General features: G+C 55.9%; 6 protein-coding genes across 6 annotated transcripts; 3 read left to right on the forward strand and 3 right to left on the reverse strand.

The window, feature by feature from the left end:
- Nucleotides 1-2944: 2944 nt before the first annotated feature.
- Nucleotides 2945-4768, forward strand: UV8b_02642 (uncharacterized protein; the record flags this gene model as incomplete). Its single annotated transcript, XM_043140140.1, has 1 exon — nt 2945-4768. The coding sequence occupies one exon, from the start codon at nt 2945-2947 to the stop codon at nt 4766-4768; it is 1824 nt and encodes a 607-aa protein (XP_042996074.1).
- Nucleotides 4769-5330: 562 nt separating this feature from the next.
- On the forward strand, nt 5331-6932 carry UV8b_02643 (uncharacterized protein; the record flags this gene model as incomplete). The annotated part of the gene is made up of 1 exon (XM_043140141.1): nt 5331-6932. The coding sequence occupies one exon, from the start codon at nt 5331-5333 to the stop codon at nt 6930-6932; it is 1602 nt and encodes a 533-aa protein (XP_042996075.1).
- Nucleotides 6933-7407: 475 nt separating this feature from the next.
- Nucleotides 7408-8376, reverse strand: UV8b_02644 (uncharacterized protein; the record flags this gene model as incomplete). The annotated part of the gene is made up of 2 exons (XM_043140142.1): nt 7408-7745; nt 7938-8376. The coding sequence occupies 2 exons, from the start codon at nt 8374-8376 to the stop codon at nt 7408-7410; spliced, it is 777 nt and encodes a 258-aa protein (XP_042996076.1).
- Nucleotides 8377-8990: 614 nt separating this feature from the next.
- On the reverse strand, nt 8991-9980 carry UV8b_02645 (uncharacterized protein; the record flags this gene model as incomplete). The annotated part of the gene is made up of 1 exon (XM_043140143.1): nt 8991-9980. One exon carries the CDS (start codon nt 9978-9980, stop codon nt 8991-8993), a length of 990 nt encoding a protein of 329 aa, XP_042996077.1.
- Nucleotides 9981-10715: 735 nt separating this feature from the next.
- UV8b_02646 (uncharacterized protein) lies at nt 10716-12542 on the reverse strand (the record flags this gene model as incomplete). The annotated part of the gene is made up of 3 exons (XM_043140144.1): nt 10716-11855; nt 11962-12159; nt 12294-12542. The coding sequence occupies 3 exons, from the start codon at nt 12540-12542 to the stop codon at nt 10716-10718; spliced, it is 1587 nt and encodes a 528-aa protein (XP_042996078.1).
- A 1985-nt stretch (nt 12543-14527) lies between these two features.
- UV8b_02647 (uncharacterized protein) lies at nt 14528-15151 on the forward strand (the record flags this gene model as incomplete). The annotated part of the gene is made up of 2 exons (XM_043140145.1): nt 14528-14629; nt 14696-15151. The coding sequence occupies 2 exons, from the start codon at nt 14528-14530 to the stop codon at nt 15149-15151; spliced, it is 558 nt and encodes a 185-aa protein (XP_042996079.1).
- Between the last annotated feature and the right edge of the window lie 1112 nt (nt 15152-16263).

Below are 16263 nucleotides of genomic sequence, written 5' to 3' on the forward strand. Positions count from 1 at the left end.
CCACGTTGTTTCTTATGTTGGCTGCATGTTTGTTGGGCGTGTGGAAAGTACTGTCCTGTTCCCACGAAGGATGATGTTTGTGCGCGGACGAGCAAAATTCCCATTGTATGGGAGCGAGGAGGACTGACTGCTTCGGCTTCTTTTCTTGACCTCGTTTCTTTTCGATTTCCTTTCTTTCGACGACAACGTTTGCCCAAGCAATGCATGGTCTATTCCGAATGTGGCATGCTGTGCTGCTGGATCGTACTAGGTTAGGTTCTCGGTAGCTTCCGAGTCAGTCAGTCATCAGGCAAATGGAGAAAATGAAGATGCCAAACAAAGCCACTGCCATGTTGTGCCATGTCGAGTGGGCGAATTTGAACGCGCTGGCTGAACTCTGGTTGACGGTTGAAGGTGGGTTAGTCAAGCCATGGCGACCCGACGTTGCTCATGTGTCTGTCTGTCTGTCTGTCTGTCGATGGACTATTGGGTGCGTCAACGTCACGAGTCACGAGCTGGATGACCTAAGCCCCTGCCTGCATCTGGTTGGTTGAGCAGCTGGCTGGGCCTGGCGGACTTGCGATAGGAGACGCCGGGTTACGTGGTGGAGAGGACAGAAAGCCAACAGAGAGCTGCTTGTTGCTGTTCCTTTGCAAACAGGGGGGCTGGGGCGACGAAACGTCTTGCGACCTCGAACAGGGAGGGTCACGACTCACGAGGGGTGGTGCATGCAACATGACGAACATTTATACCGTCTGCCCGAGAGCGTTACAGCCGGCACTGCTCTACTTGAAGCTCCACGGGGGCCGGTCGGTCTAGCGTTATGGCATGCATGAGAGATGCTCATTGTCGGTGGTCTACGATGATGCGCCTCGGCATTGCTATGTAATTAGAGGCGATATTGCAGGGAGAAGGCTTCCCCACTGGGCGATCCTTGTTTGGCCTCTTGCCTCGTCATCTTGCATCGGCCGCGTGGGGATTGTGGTCAAAGCCGTGCTTGTTTCGATAAGACTCGTGCGGCATTGCAAAGCTTCCCCCCCCTCCCCTCCCTCTCCTTTTCATTTCGACTGCGGGATTGGGATTCTGGGCCGAGCGTTCCATGGAGCTTCGTGGCCCGCTCGCCATGAATGACGACTGGCATCTCGGTCCGGAGTGCTGGATGGAGGCTGGAAGCTTGGCGGGCGGACCAGGCAGCGGCTGGGAGTGGAATTTTTCCAGCACGATAAAAACAAGGCCTTGTTCCGCCGTCGTACCGGTGCCGCAGCACCAGAGGCAATGTATGATGGATGGGATGCATCGATTTGCTCGGATGCTCATTGCCCCGGTGCGAAGAGTGGCGGCTGGCACTCGGTAGCGATGCAGTGGATTCTCCTCGCTTGACCAGGGCCGGCCAGTTTGTTTCAACGTTGCTCGGAGACGGGGGAGTTTCCTAGGGGCACTGGGAATATCCCACGGAAACCGTCGTGGTGCATGTTGCGTTGGGGCCCCGGGTGGGTTTCACTGCGCGGCTGAATACGAGGGAGCGTTCTTGCTGGGAAACCGCGAGACGGTGCCAATTGATCCATGAGCATCAGTGCATCAATACATATGTAGCGTGCAGCGGCGCCAACATGCACTGTGGTTGTGGTTGGGATGGCCGTGGGATATTCTGGGGATTTCCGGATTCGCGCCTGCGGCCTGTGCCACCAGCTTCAGACAGCTGGTTCGTGCAACGAATGATGTGAAACGTGCTAAGCGGGGCGCGCGCAGGGACGCGCGTGGTGGGGCGCATTACATCATGGCATGGGGCGTCGTGTCGCATGCCAGGAAAGCCCCGGCGGGCAGGAACTTGAGCCATAAAGGGGAGAGCAGGTTGCAGGTTTCCCCGTTTGTGCTTTGCTGGGGTGCGTGAAACGGGTGATGTAAGCGCGATGATGAAATGGTTGGTGGCCGTGGGGTATCGTCCTTCAAGGACCCGTCCGTGCTGCCTGTCTGTCATCTGTCGTCTGTGTTCTCTTTGGAGCGCTGCTGCCGCCGTCGGTGGTTCGTCGGCTGTGAGGGGTCTGGTGGAGCCTCGACCAACTTGGGAAGGTGGTGGTCAGAGCACTGTACCGAGCATGTACCGAGCATGTACCGAGCATGTACCGAGCATGTGCTGCGGAGGTGTTTCGTAACTTGTTGATGTGCCTGTCCCGACACAGAACGCAGTACACAGTCCTTATGGCACCCTGGCACGACGACGTCTCGACACGACAAAGTCTGTCGATCCTGCCAGCCAGTGGTGGAGTGGTGGATGTTGCTGCGTCATCGTGATAAAACGGGACAAAATGGCCCGGGGGGGGGGGGTTTTTTTCCCAAGTGTCTGGTCCTTTTGACCTGCTCAGATTTGAAACAAGCTTGCTTGCTCATCTCGTACCAGCTAGGGCCATCTCAGCCAACCAAAGCAGGCCAAGCCTCGGACAGGCTCGTGGGACGCTGGGGAACCGACCTAGCGCCCCAAGTTGGTCCGTCAAAACTGCCCAGCTCTTGGACCCCGACGATCCTCGACGATCATCGTGGATCATGGTCGACCTATTGGCATTAATCTCATAGCCACCTGGTGGGAGTGGCCGAGGGATTCCGCTCGCCCTCCTCTCACGACAACCTCTTCAGACCATCCCAGACCAGATATCTTTCTCCTTCTTTCTCTTCTTCGGTTGCGATTTGCGATTTGCGATTTCCTCCCTTCCCCACAACCACCACCACCACCATCACCATCACCACATTCCTTGAGAGTTGGGCTCCTTCTTTTTTTTTTTTTTTTTTTTTTTTTTTGCCCCTTTCTCTCTCTCCTTTCTCTCGTTGTGCAAGTTCGCTTCTTCTTCGTTTCGCGGTCGAGAGCATCTTCTCCATCCCGGTCGTTCGGACCATCGGCGGACACTGTCCCTCTCCTCTCTCCCTCTGAGATGCTCCGTTGACTTGCTTCCGGCGACACCCCGGCGACACCATGGCGCCACGACTCAGTCTCACACAGCCCACGACGGGCAAAGTCGCCATTGCACCGCCGCGGATCAACTTGCGCAGGGCCGCATCTTACAACGACCGCATCTCCGGCCCCATCTCTTCCACGTCGTCCACTTTCAACTTCAACCATCTCCTTTTCTCGCCGCCCCCTTCACCTGGCCTTCCTGCCCTCGTGCCGCGACAGCGCAAGAGGTCGGCCTCGGACCTGATATTCAAAGCTCGGCCAAGTCGAGTGCTCAGAACCATCCTTTGGTTTAGCACTCTCTGTGCGGCCTTTTACTTTTCCGTCTCTGTCGCCTTTCGACACCGACATGTCATCCCCATTGTGCTGCCCTACTTCGGCGATCCTCAGTACGAGATGGTTGGGCAGGACAGTTTCCCCGACTTCCCCACGCCTGTAGTCGTGCATGACGCCAAGAAGCGACCGAGATGGACAGTGTTTGTCCCTCGAAATTACGAGTTTCCCTTGTCCGTAGACGAGTACTCGGCAATGAATGCTCTCTGCCGGGAAGTGTCCGCTCGGACCAGAGACCTTCATCACAAGCCGCCCCTGTCTGATCAGACGCTTCTGCTAAAGGGCAAATCAGACGACTATTTCGTCGATGTTCACGAAGCCGAGCAGACCGGCCTCTTATCCGTGAAGCCCAAGGGACAACCGCCAAAACACTCTGGACATTTTGTCGGGCTAAGCTTGGAATCCAAGTCGGGAAAGCCCTTTTGCGACAGGTCGTTGACGTACGTTTTGGAAAGCTCCAACGCGGGTCTGGGCGAGGCCATGATGGCTTTGTGGACCGTCTACTCCCTGGCAAAGGAGCAGGACCGGTCCTTCTTTATTGACGATTCTCGATGGGCTTACGGTGCCTACACGGATGTTTTCGGCCCGCCACCCGTTCCCCGCTGCCGACCGCCACCGCGACATCAGATGCTTCCCTGCCCGGCACAAGCTCGGCACCTGGTTGTGTCGAGTCAAACCATCAGGGATGTCTTGCCCGCTTTGCTCGCCAAGCACCAGCAGCAGAAAAAGACTGCCCTCGGCACGCGACATCTCTTCGAGCTTGCCCACCACGGCTACAAGGCGCTCTTTGCCCTGTCAAAAGATGACGACGCCTATGTGTCCAAGAGAATCCAGCAAATCAGATCCAAGGCCAAGGCCAAAGCAAGCAAGTTGGCCGTGGATTCACCAGTGATTGGTTTGCATATAAGGCACGGAGACAGACATCCGTACGAAAACCAATACCGCGAAACCTACATCCCATCCGAGGTCTTCGCGAGCCAGGCCTACAACCTGGTGGCAGAATACTACAACAGAACCACCAGCATCAAGCCCGACCAGCATGACGCTGTCAGAATCATTGCATCCGACGATCCCATGGTCCACGAGGAAGGAGAATTTTCAGACGCAATGATGGCCCAGGAGCGGATTCGCCTGGCCACAAAACAAGTCATTGAGGGTGCCAACAAGGACCCGCACTACCTCCACCGCTTCGTAGACGAAGCGTTTGGGTGGGAAGGGGGGTTTTTCGCCGCCATGTTTTGGAACCTAGGCGGGAAACCCAGGAGCAATGCCGCAGGGGAACATGAACCAGGCCGTGATGGTGACGAAATGGCGCGACTACGGAGCCTCGTGGGGCGTGCTTATGCGATGGACATGGCGGTGCTGGCTGGCGCGAGCGACAAGGTTGTCTGCGCGGTGAGCGCCATGGGCTGCCGGTTACTGGCCGTCATGATGGGCTGGACCCGAGCCATGGAGCAGCACGACTGGGTGAATGTGGACGGGGATTACGGCTGGGCCGGACTTGTGTGGTGAGCTGTAAACCTACATTGGTTGATCTGGAAGTTTTGCCGGGACAAGCTCCCAAATGGCGCTGGGCGCTGGCGTTGTTCGAATTAGGAAAGCAGGAGTTGTTGGACGGGTTACGCGTTGGACAATAAACCGGAGGGGGGGGGCGTAGAATGGAGCCACAGTCATTATTTTCTGAATTTAACTGAGTCCGTCGGGCTTATCGTGGGCTCTGGGAACTTGTTTTCGGGTTTTGCGACTATTTACTGTAGATGGATGCATGGCAAAGTACGGAGTACGGAATAATAACCAAGCAAGCGATGGAACAAGGATTGGACCCACGTGACGGCTTCAGAAGCTGCCTCGATTTGTGGGTCCATACTTGTGGGTCCGCCAAATCAATGCCCCAACCCCTCCCTCCGTACGCCAATTACCCAAGGCACGGAGCTTCCGTCCGTATCCAACAGTCCGTTCGTCACCAACGCTGCACCAAACCTTCCACCTCGAACCCCTCGAACCTCTCATCTCCATCCATGCCAACCGTCCTCGCGCGCCACGCACCTCTGCCATCACGGTCACGGTCGGCGACATGTCTGCCCCCGGCGCCGGCGGCGCGCCCTCGCAAGCACCCAAGCCAAAGCTGAAAATCAACGTCAGCCGCCTGTCGTCCTTTGTCGGCAGCGCCACCTCGGCGTCCGCCACGCCCGCGCCAGCCGCGTCCGCCGCCGCGTCCGAGGGCCCTCGAAAGGTCAAGCTCAAGCTGACCTCGTCGCAGCCGCCCACCCCGGCGGCCGAGACGGCCCCGCCCAAGACGAAGGCCGGCCGCCAGACCAAACCGAGCCAGAAGCTCGTGGAGAGCAGGAAACGGCCGCGCGACGACGACGGCATCCACCACGGCCACGGGGGCCCCCCGCCGCCGCCGACGGCCACCACCACCACCACCACCACCACCACCACCAAGATCAAGATCCGGCCGGGGCTCAAGGCCGCCCCCACGCAGCTGGTGCTGAAGCCAAAGGGCCGGCCGCCGCACCACCCGCCCGGCGACGGGTACGACTCGGAGGCCAGCGACCGCGAGATCGACCCGGCCATCGAGGAGCAGTTCATCCTGCGCATGCTGCCCGGCGAGCACTGCGACTACGTCAGGAAGTGCATGGACACGGGCAAGATGGGCGTGTCGCCCGAACAGGGCGGCGCGGACCTGACGCTCAGGTTCTTTGACGAGGACTCGCGGCGGGCCGTCGTCACCGTCATGGGCCAGCCGTTTGCGGCCGTCATGGCGGACCTGCCCACCATCACCGAGTCCATGAAGACGTGGGACCGCAAGTCGTTGATGAAGTCGGCCGACGTCTGCCAGATGCTCCTCGTCTTCCAGCCGGTCGGGAGCGACGACGAGGCGAGGCGGGCGCCGCTGCCCGCCGTCCTGGACGGCAACTTCCGCTGGCCGCACGGCATCACCCCGCCCATGCACGACTGCGTCAACCGCCGCTTCGCAAAGACCATCAGCCGCAAGGAGATTGAGGACAAGGAGGCCGAGGTCGAGCGCCTGCTCGCCGAGGACGCCAAGGCCGCCTCCACCCGGTGGGAGTGGGTGGACGACCGCCGCGACGCCGACGCCGACGCCGACGCCGACGCCGAGGGCGACGACGAGGACGCCGAGGGCGAGCTGGACGACGCCATGGACTACGCTGACGACAACGCCCCGCGCCGCGCCGACGCCTTTGGCGACGACAACGACCTCGAGGCCGACCTGGAAGCTGCCTTTGCCGACGACCTCTTTGCCGAGACGCCCGCCACGGGAGCAGACATGGCCACGCCCACGACCGCGCACGTCGAGACCCCCGCGCCGGCCCTGCAGGAAAGCATTGAAAACGACGAGTCTGCAGCAGACGACCGAGACGACGACGACGAAGATGACGACGAAGACGACGACGACGACGACGATGATGATGATGATGACGACGACGACGACGACGACGACCTGGACGAGGACCAGCGCGCCCAGCGCGACGAGGAGCAAGGCGTCAAAGACATTATCCATGACCTGGAGAAGCAGCTGGCCAGGAGGGTGGCCGATCTGGAAAAGACGCAAAACAAGATTCTGCGCGTACGGCTGGACAATCAGATCAAGCAGCTCAAGTCGGAGATTGAGCTCAAGAAGGGCTCCATCGGCATCGAGGTTGATGACTGAAAGGAACATGGGGGGGGGGGGGGGGGGGGGGGGGGCAGCAGCTTCTTGCCCTGAACTTTATTGCAGAGGAACGCCCCCTGCAAGAGGTGACACGACACACCCAGCGTGGTTGGTCCTTTGCACGGGAAAAAAACAAGTTAAAAAAATAGAAAAAAAAAGAAAGAAAGAAAGAAAGAAAGAAAGTCATGTATGCCCCATAGCGAGGCTTTGTATCTCTGCTCGCAGGCAAGGGAGTTCAAGCTGGCGGCAAGACGTGGCAAGCCGGAAGTGGTCAGGGAGAATTCAGTGAATGCTCGGCGTATCGGATCGGCGTTGGTGGGCATAATCGGGACTTGGCCGGAACGAACGGCGTTTGGACTTTGAGGGTTAGGGACGGAACCATGAGATATCCATTGCATCGCAAACAGAACAAAAAATTCAAGTCGATCAATCACTTCTTTGCTACATACGAATCGACACAGACGCGGCGCGAGACCTACTGCGAAATCTGCCGCAGTGAGCGAACCGCAAATGCTACCCTCTTGACCAACTCGTCCTCCACCGTCTGCGTAACGTCCCCCCAGCTCACGTCCTGGCAAAACTCCTCCAGGGACCGCGGCTGAGAATCCCTGCCGTCCCGACGGCTCTCGACGCGTCTTTGGATGGCCCTGTGCAGCAGGATGGCCATGTGGGGGTCTCTTTTGGACTGTTTCCGCAGGTATTTCGCCGTAAAGGCCGCGTCTGGTAGGCCTGTCGTCTTGTGCTCGTGGTGCCATCTGCGCGTCGACTTGATTGTTTCTTGTATCCGTTGATTCATCGTCTTTTGCATCCAATCTTGCCAATATGGTCAGAGCATGACAGGCAGCGAAACATGAAACACGCGACAACGGCTTCCGGAGAAGGGTCCAAAAAAAATAAGAAGGAAAAGGAGCAGAAGAAAAGAAGAGGGAAAGAAGGGGAAAAAAAATTTACCAGACCGCCTAGCTTTCCCTTTGCCCGTCGTGGCCTTGGCCGCTGCGCACGCACCTGTGGCGGTCGCCGCTGCCATCTCGCAAGCCTCCCTCTGTGTATGTACAGCTGCCAGGACAGCATTCGCCTCTGACAAGGTGGGAAGCTCCTTCACCTTGCCGGCCAACCCTGTCACAAGCCCCTTCATGTCGTCCATCTCCCGCTTGACCTCGACCACTTCCCGGCGGTAGTCCTTCATTTCAAGTCTTTCCTCTGCCCTTAGTTTGCTGGCACTCTCGATATGGGCCCGCACGGCCAGGATCTCGCACCAGAGACTTTCCATGCGTTCTTCGTGCTGCTGACGGAACGTCTCGTTGAATTGCGTCCTGCGAGCCAACTGCTCCAGATCCCGGGTGATTTCGTCCACTTGCTGCGTCGCCTTGTGAAGCTTGAGTTCGTTGGTCATGAGTGCGAGTTTCTCGGCCCTCTCAAAAAGTCTTGGGTTAATCGTCGTCATGTTTGTTGGGGGAAACGGCGACGAGGAACCGACCAGAGTCGTCTCTGCAGGAGCAGGAACGGCTTCATCGGGTGCTTCGAATGGCTTTGGCGATGGGACCGTGGCCACCAGCGACTTTTTTCTCAAAGCCATGATGAATATGCTACAAGTCAAAGATGTTCGGTAAAGAATAGGTCATCGCCGATGGAGCATTGGGGCGGATATGGCATGGATAGAACTTGGAATCCATTCATTCATTACTGGCATGACATTTGTCTGGCCCCGATTGATGTCTTGGGCAACGATGGCACCTGCCTTGCCTGGCTTACCGAAGCAGCAGGTGCGATGGAACAGACATTGAGTCTTGCCTTGACTGCCTTACCGAAGCAGTAGGTGCGACGCGACGCACCTTTCCTCCCTTTCCCGCTTCTTTCTCTCTCCGCCTCTACCATCCCCTCAGTCGCACATTGGAAAGATGCCAAAATCAATGGCAAGTTCAACAAAACACCGCTCGTAAAGATGCGGTCGCAGCAATACACGACGCGGGTCTAGGTTCCGGCAGCCAAACAAAGCTTCGCTTCCGCCATTGTGACAGCATCCACGACAGAGACTGGTGAAGCCACCGTGGGCTGTCCTTATATCCGAAAGGTGGCCACTTTCTTGACCCTTCGCCCTTCCCTGTCGAGCAAATCGCCTTCATCTCCTCCCGCCGAAGCCGTCATCATGGTCCTTTGAGCAGCCACCCATTTAAGGAACACGTCAACACCCTTGGCGAGTTGTCTTGGTGCGCAACATTTTTGAAGCCAAACTGGCAGCCTGCCCCTGTAATCAGACACGGTGCCCATGGTCCATTCAACGCCAAACATGGTATGTCGTAGCCTCTCTATGCTGGTGTAGGCACCTACAACCGCCATGTGTCGATCCGCCGCGCCTTCATCCCTCAAAGCAATCTGTATAACGAGGAATTCGGCGCGGCTTTTGTGGTTCTCATCAGAGGCCGTGACTCGCAATACCGGGAAAACGCGCTTCTTCAATGGCCACGGGAGTTTCTGGACCGACTCCTCCCATGCCATTGTCACGTTCGTCCACGTGTGGTCTCCTTGTACGACTTTCAAATCTTGACATGCCCAAGTCTTGATGCGGCGGGTGTGCACCACCGTACTCGGGGTGAAAGCCCTCTCTGAATTGGCACCATCGTCCAAAAGATGCCGAACCCACTCGCTCCAGCTTGCAGTCCCTGGCTTCTGATCGTCCCTGTGAACACTGCGTCGTACAAACCATGTCTCGGGACGCAACTCGACCACGTTGCCGTCAGCTATAGCTCTGAGGTCGCTGGCTGGCACAATCCGTTTAAACGTGTCAACTGGCGCGTCGGAGTTGTCAAAAGTTCTGGTCTTCTCTGGGATCCAAGCGGATCCATTAGAGCAGGGAGCTGTAGGCACTTTGTCGACAAAACTAGCAGCTTCTTCGAAAACACAAGTGAGGAAAGGAACCAAGTCCTCGCTCGGAGAGGGAGAGGCTGCAGGTGGAAGACTTGAGGGATCCATCCCCCAGAGGCGCACAATACGGCCCAGATCAGTGGGTTGGGCGCTTCCTGGCGAACATACTTGCACCGGTGTTGCCATGGTTGGCGGCAGTAAAAAAAAAATTCAAGTCAGTTGTCCTGTACTGCATCCAGTATCCAGCCTGCAAGCGTAAGAAGAAAAAATGACGAACTAACGGTAAAGGCGCTGATGGATTGTGTGGCTCAAAAGACGAGAATGGTAAACGTGTGAGTGAAACTCGACAGGCTTTGAGGGAACGAGATCATCCGAGTTGACACTGCAGGCCCAAATCGTACTGTACATGTCGACGTATTTTCCAACTTCTATTTTGGGAGCAAAACTCTTGCCAATTATGCAAAAGGGGAAGTCGGTACGGAGTGCGGCCTGGCGGCGGCCTGGCAGCGTCCTGGCAGTGTCGAGTGATTTTGGGGAGTTGCAGTTGCGTCATTTCCACCACCTGTATACTGTCAAGTACGGACGGCCGACTCGGAGCACGGGTGGGTTCCTGCCTGAGACACGTCGGCTTGGTTGCTCCTCGCGGCCTCCACGGATAGTTGTAGCGTCTGGTGGCACGGGGCGTAACAGAGAGAGGCCTGGGATGTCATTGTTATACTCATGTTGTATTAAAAGGGCTTGATAAAACCCCATCCAATGCCGTGGACATGGCCGCACGTAAACTCCATCCATCCATTTCGAAGACTTGAAAACCTCCCCATGGGCATCCCTTTGCATGAACATACGTAGCCGTTACCCGCTCTATTATTCGTTTCTCCATGGTTTCCTTCCCCTACGACTTTCGACTCTCCAGTCCCTAATCTAATCTCGTCGTTCCCAGAAAATGTTGGCAGGCTCGAGGGGTCGTGAAAAGAGAGAGGCGTAGTTGGTGCCGATGATGCTATTGCCACCATCAACATTGCGCAGCTTCAACAGACGGACAACCTCGGCAACGATGGTCTGCAGCTGCACGTAGGCAAACTGCTCGCCAATGCATCGATGACGACCCGCACCAAAGGGAAGATACGGCGATGCAGCACCCTTGCTGACCAGGCCGTATCCGTAGTCGACCTTTTCCTCCTCCTCGGCGGTGGCGTTGCGAGCCATGGTGGGCGCATTGGGAGAGTCTGCTTCCCATCGGTGGGGATCCCAGACTTCGGGGTTCGGGAAAAAGGCGGCATCGTAGGCGCTGATGGTGGGAGAAGCGAGAAGCGTGTGAGTTGGAGGAATGACATACTTGGTGCCAGGAACCGGCATGGGCTGCTTGACAGCTCGCATGATGGAGTGGATGGGAGCGTGCATTCGGAGAGTTTCCTTGACAATGGCCTGACTCAGCGGCAGCTTGGCTAGGTCTTCGTATGTGAGCGCAGGGAGGTCGGCACCCAGAGACGTGACTTGCTCTTGGTACAGCTCCTCGACGATGTGAGGGTTCTGCGCAAGTCGAAGCATGATCCACGAGCTAGTGGAAGACGAGGAGTGCTGGCCAGCCATGAGCAAGGCAATCATCATGTGGGCTACCTCATGGTCAGGCACGCGAGTTCCGTTCTTGTAAGTCGAGTTCATCAGATGCTTCATGATGTCGAGTTCCTTGTCCGAATCGCCTTGCGCTCGACGTTCCCGGATGGTATCCATGTAAATCTTGGCAACAGTCCGCTGGGCGTGGTCGCGCTTGCGGTTCCAAGGAAGAGGCGCCCAGTGCAGCGTGAAGTTGATGGGGGTGAAGCCCATGTCCAAATCATGGTAGAGAGCGGCCAGAGACTCGTCGAACTTGCTGCGGATGGCACTGCCCTGGAGGGCATGGGAGGCGGTGAAGATTGTGATTTCGGCCATCTTCTTGGTGATGTCGACAACGCCGGATCTGCCTTTGAAATCCGGGTCCCTCTTGAAGTAGGATTGTACTTCGGCAGAGATGATGGGAACGTACGACCGGAAAGCCTCGGTTGTCAAAGCAATCTTCATAAACTACAAACCCACAACAGTCTTGCATGAGCGGGGTTTTCCTTTTGTGGCGCGCACTTTTTCGGAGAGGAGAGAAAAGAAGAAGCAACGCAGCAGGGCTCGGGGTTACCTTTTTCTGCTCCATCAACTTGGCGTTGGGGCAATCGTAGACGACGTCTCGGCCAAAGACTGGGGTCGTCAAAACAGTGTATATTTCCTCGGCGTTGACGTCTTTGAGTTTTCCATTCAGAATGAATTCGTTTCCTGCAAGACCAAGGGCGACAGTCGTCTTCTTGCCGAGGAGGACAAAGGTGAAGACATCTCCGAACTGGAAACGAACGTAAGCGAACAGCCGGCAGCGAACAGCCGGCAACGACTAAGGAACAGGGTAAAGGACGTTGTGGAAGGATAAAAAGAAGGAGGGAAAAAGATAAAACAAAGAATTCCTTCTTCATTAATTACCTTGGCGCGATTTTCATGCAAGAACTTGAGAGGATCAATGCCATATGTAATGGTGCTGCCGATAAAGGGGAACCAGTGAAAGACCACGGGAGGCTCGTTAGGATTCGCAAAGAGAAACTGGTTGGCTACATTGAGAGCAATAGAGAGAACAACGAAGGCGGTCAAGGCCAATGCAATTTGCGATGCCAAATCTAAGGCTTGGAGATGCTGAGCGAGTGGATGGCCCGCAACGTCTTGAAGGACGCCCATGGCCAAAGGATGCCGAGGATGACGGATAACGGATGATGCTGCTGCGAAAGGAAGTTCGGTGGTAGTCGGCGATGGGCTTCAGGAATGATTCGGCTCGAGAAGAATGACGGCCGCTGCCAGATTTATACAATTCGACTTGGTTCCCCTCTCCGCCTGGGCTGATGAGCAAAAGGCGAGATCAGAGCTATGCTATTGGGGAAAAGGAAGGTTGACGACCATTCAGATGTCGATTCGCGAAGACTGGTTGGTAGCTCAGGGGGGGCAAGGGCAGGTGGAGCCTTGGAGGATGAGGGACGGACGGTGGGGCCTGGCAAAAACGCAGAGACCACCATCCAATCAGCGAGAGCGGAATGAGGAGCGTCATGCTCGTAATCGGATTCTTCGAGGTGGGCAGGGCAGCACACGCAGCCAATCATAGTAAAGTGCATAGCAGTGCATAGCCTGCTGTCAAGGTACATACTGTAGTAGCGACTCCTATAGCTATAAATGCATCTTGAAATATACGATAACCACGCTTAATTTACGATAAAGAAAGGGATGACATAGGGTCTGAGAGTTACTTCTTGGGCCGTTGCGCGAGGAAAAGGCGTCATGTGTTGTATTGTTATTGCACAGCAGCGGTGATTGTGTAAAAAGGAGTTGTTTCAACAAGCCCTCTGACTTTTGTTTCGGGCTTAACTCCTACTCCCTGCTTATCCATTTCGGCCGTCCGTTGTACCTGCAGCTGCGGGGCCACAACCACACCGCATGGGATCCGCGAATACGAATAAGAGCGAGCCCCTACCTCGGATCTGTGCCGAACACGCGACATGATGCGATTCATCCGAACACGTGAATGCAGCTTCCCGCTTCCTGCTTCCCGTCTTTGAGCAGGAAAAGTCCATCTACCGATGTGTCCGGGAGGGTGCTGGAGTACTTTTGATACAAAGTCGATGAAATGCACATGCACAACCCATGCTGACGCCATTGTTTCGCCAAGTTCTACTGTCTGCAACGCAGCAAAAAATGGAAATGCGGCAAAAGACGGCAAAAGATGGCAAAAGATGGCAAAAGACGGTGAGACTTGGTTGGTTGAATACTGCCGCCGGCAGTGGCTGTTTCGTTACTTTTTGGGGCCTAACCCTTACTGCGGGTAGTCAGGTGACTCGCGCCGAACCGGCAGCCAAGAATTTAGAGACTCCAAGTTCATATGCCCGCGACTTCTGACTTCTCCATACAGATGTAGAGCTTCTTTTGAAAAAGCTTCTTTCCCCCCGTCAGTCAGTCCCACAAGCCGGCAGCGACCAAATCCGCGCAAGTAGACTCACCCGGCGCCAGTGTGACGATCCAGACTCCCCTCAGTCTTCCGTGTGTTGTAGCTGCATGTCTGATATCATCTATCCACCCGGCTTACTACGCCGCCAAGAGCCAAGCGTCTTGTCGTTGCCAGGGGCTTGCCGGTCAGCAGGGAGCTCTACTACCTAGGCTCCGTTCTGTGCCCACGTCGCATACCAACGCGACCGGACTTTGAGAGCTGGCGCACCATATAGGAGGTGGCACCTGCTAGCTCGCACTATTTTCATAAGTTTGTATCTAAACTTCTCCTTCCGGACTTCGTATATATGTGATTCGTACCATCATTTACAGGAGGCTATATTTCGTTTCATCAAGAAAAGGCTCTATCTACTGCGTACGATAGAGAAGTTTATGCGTTACTTGGTGCTCCCGCTATGCTCTACCTACCCTGCCCATACAAGCTAGCTTACTACGCCGCCAAGGGGCAAGGGTTATGTGGAATATTGCAGACAAGAATCTTCTTTTTTTCTTCTTCTTCTTCTCCAAAACTTAGGAATCACAGCCTATAAAAGCCAGTATCTCACGGCCAAAGGAATGAATAGAATCACACAACCGTACAGGACAATCTTCTGCTGCGTTGTTAAACACAACTTCTCAACGTTCACAGCACATCACCACCTCATCAGGCTCAACAAGAAAAATTAGCCGCAATGAAGTTGGCCGCTGTTATCGCCACTGGCATGCTCGCCAGCCCAGCTCTCGCCGCGCCTGTCGAAGCCCGAGATGCTGCCGGCCTTGAAAGGCGTGTTCCCGTCAGTTACACTCCAGCTAGCCCCCGAGCTCTGTAACTGTCATTAAGCTTACCCTTGACGTCACAGATTCTTTATTGCCCGGCCAATGTCAACGCCAATGGAGTAGCAACGACGATATTGAAAATTGATACAGAATGGGCTACAGGCCAGGCTCGGAAAGCTGCATTTGACGATAAGACCAAAAGCGGTGATCCCCACCGCTACATGAATGGCGATCACCTTGCATTCCCTCCTTACCACTGCAACCTGCCGACCACTGCTCTATTCGAGTACCCAGTCTACTGGATAGGGCACAACGAGAAAAACCCCGAGTGGATCAAGGACCGTAAAACCACTGATCAACCAGGCGGACCTACTCCTCTTCGCGTAGTGTACGCCAACGTCAATGGCGCTGTTTATTTTTGCGGCGTCATGACTCACGCCACCGTTACTGCGGATTACAGGGGAGAGGGGAGGTTCTACAGGTGCCTAGAAGATGCAGACGCCGCGCGAACTATTGGACAACGAGCCGCTGGACAGTAAGCCGCTGGACAACAAGCCAGTGCTGGAAACCGAGCTGCTGGTAGAGCTAGGTATTAAGCAAAGACGCTTTAGCCTTCCTTTCACAACGTGAGGGTGGATCAAAAGGCGTTGCGGGTTGCAATGACTTTGATTTACGTTGCATACCTTTCTCTGCGCATATTCAACTGAATATTTTTTCGCAACTACACTTTCTGATTTTGGATCATGGTCCTGGCGGGGATGGTATCACCACGCTTTTGATTTTAGATTTTGGTCATTGCGGAGGTTGTATTACATGCCGATGCAGAAACCATGACCAGGGAAAGGGGGCGATTCAATGTAATAGTACACTAATAAGACGTTTGAGCTTTTTCCGGTCTATTGCTCTTATCAAGTTGGACGGAGGGGCAGCGCCGTGTGGCCCTAGCTCAGGATGCTCAGCTAAGAACGGCCCGGACCGGACAGCGTCGGATGCGAAGCGCAATACGGAGTCCGGAGTTGGTGTCCGGAGTTGCCGTCTGGTGTGGCTGGTTCGAACAGACAGCCGTGCCTAATTTTGGACGGGAGGTTGGCGCCTGCAGGGTGGCGCAGCCCCACAAGCATCAAGCTGGTTGTGGTACCTACCTCCCTCCCATGCAGCAGACATCACGCTCTGTGGCGGTGTGCAACTAGCGCGAAAGCGCTCCGCGTCGAAGAGATGGTGGGCCCCTGGTCTGAGTCTCTGAGACATGCGCCTGCCAAAGCCCCCGCTTCGGAGCTGACCTGGCATACTCCGTACTGTGGCGACACACACCCCCCACACACCCCCCCCACACACCCCCCGCTTGGAGGCTGAGCCCGACTTTTTGATTCCTGTGACATGGGGTGTGCATGAATAGCGGAAGCATCCCAGCAGCGTCATAAGCAAGCCAGTGGCATATGCACCGCATGAGCAAGCAGCGGCAATAGCAACAGCCACCACCAAAAGTAAACCACACGTCATCAAAGGGGAGGCCCCTTCTAGCCAATGCTTCGGCACCGACTGGCTTATTATGCGGGGCATAGGCAGAGGCGGGGTGGGCCTAGAGGCCGTCAGGTGGGGCCGCTTCCCTAACCCGGACTAGTGCGTCGCTGCTTTTGCAGCTGTTGCCGTG

This window comes from Ustilaginoidea virens, chromosome 2 (assembly GCF_000687475.1).
Source record: "Ustilaginoidea virens chromosome 2, complete sequence".
In the NCBI taxonomy this organism is placed as follows: domain Eukaryota; kingdom Fungi; phylum Ascomycota; class Sordariomycetes; order Hypocreales; family Clavicipitaceae; genus Ustilaginoidea; species Ustilaginoidea virens.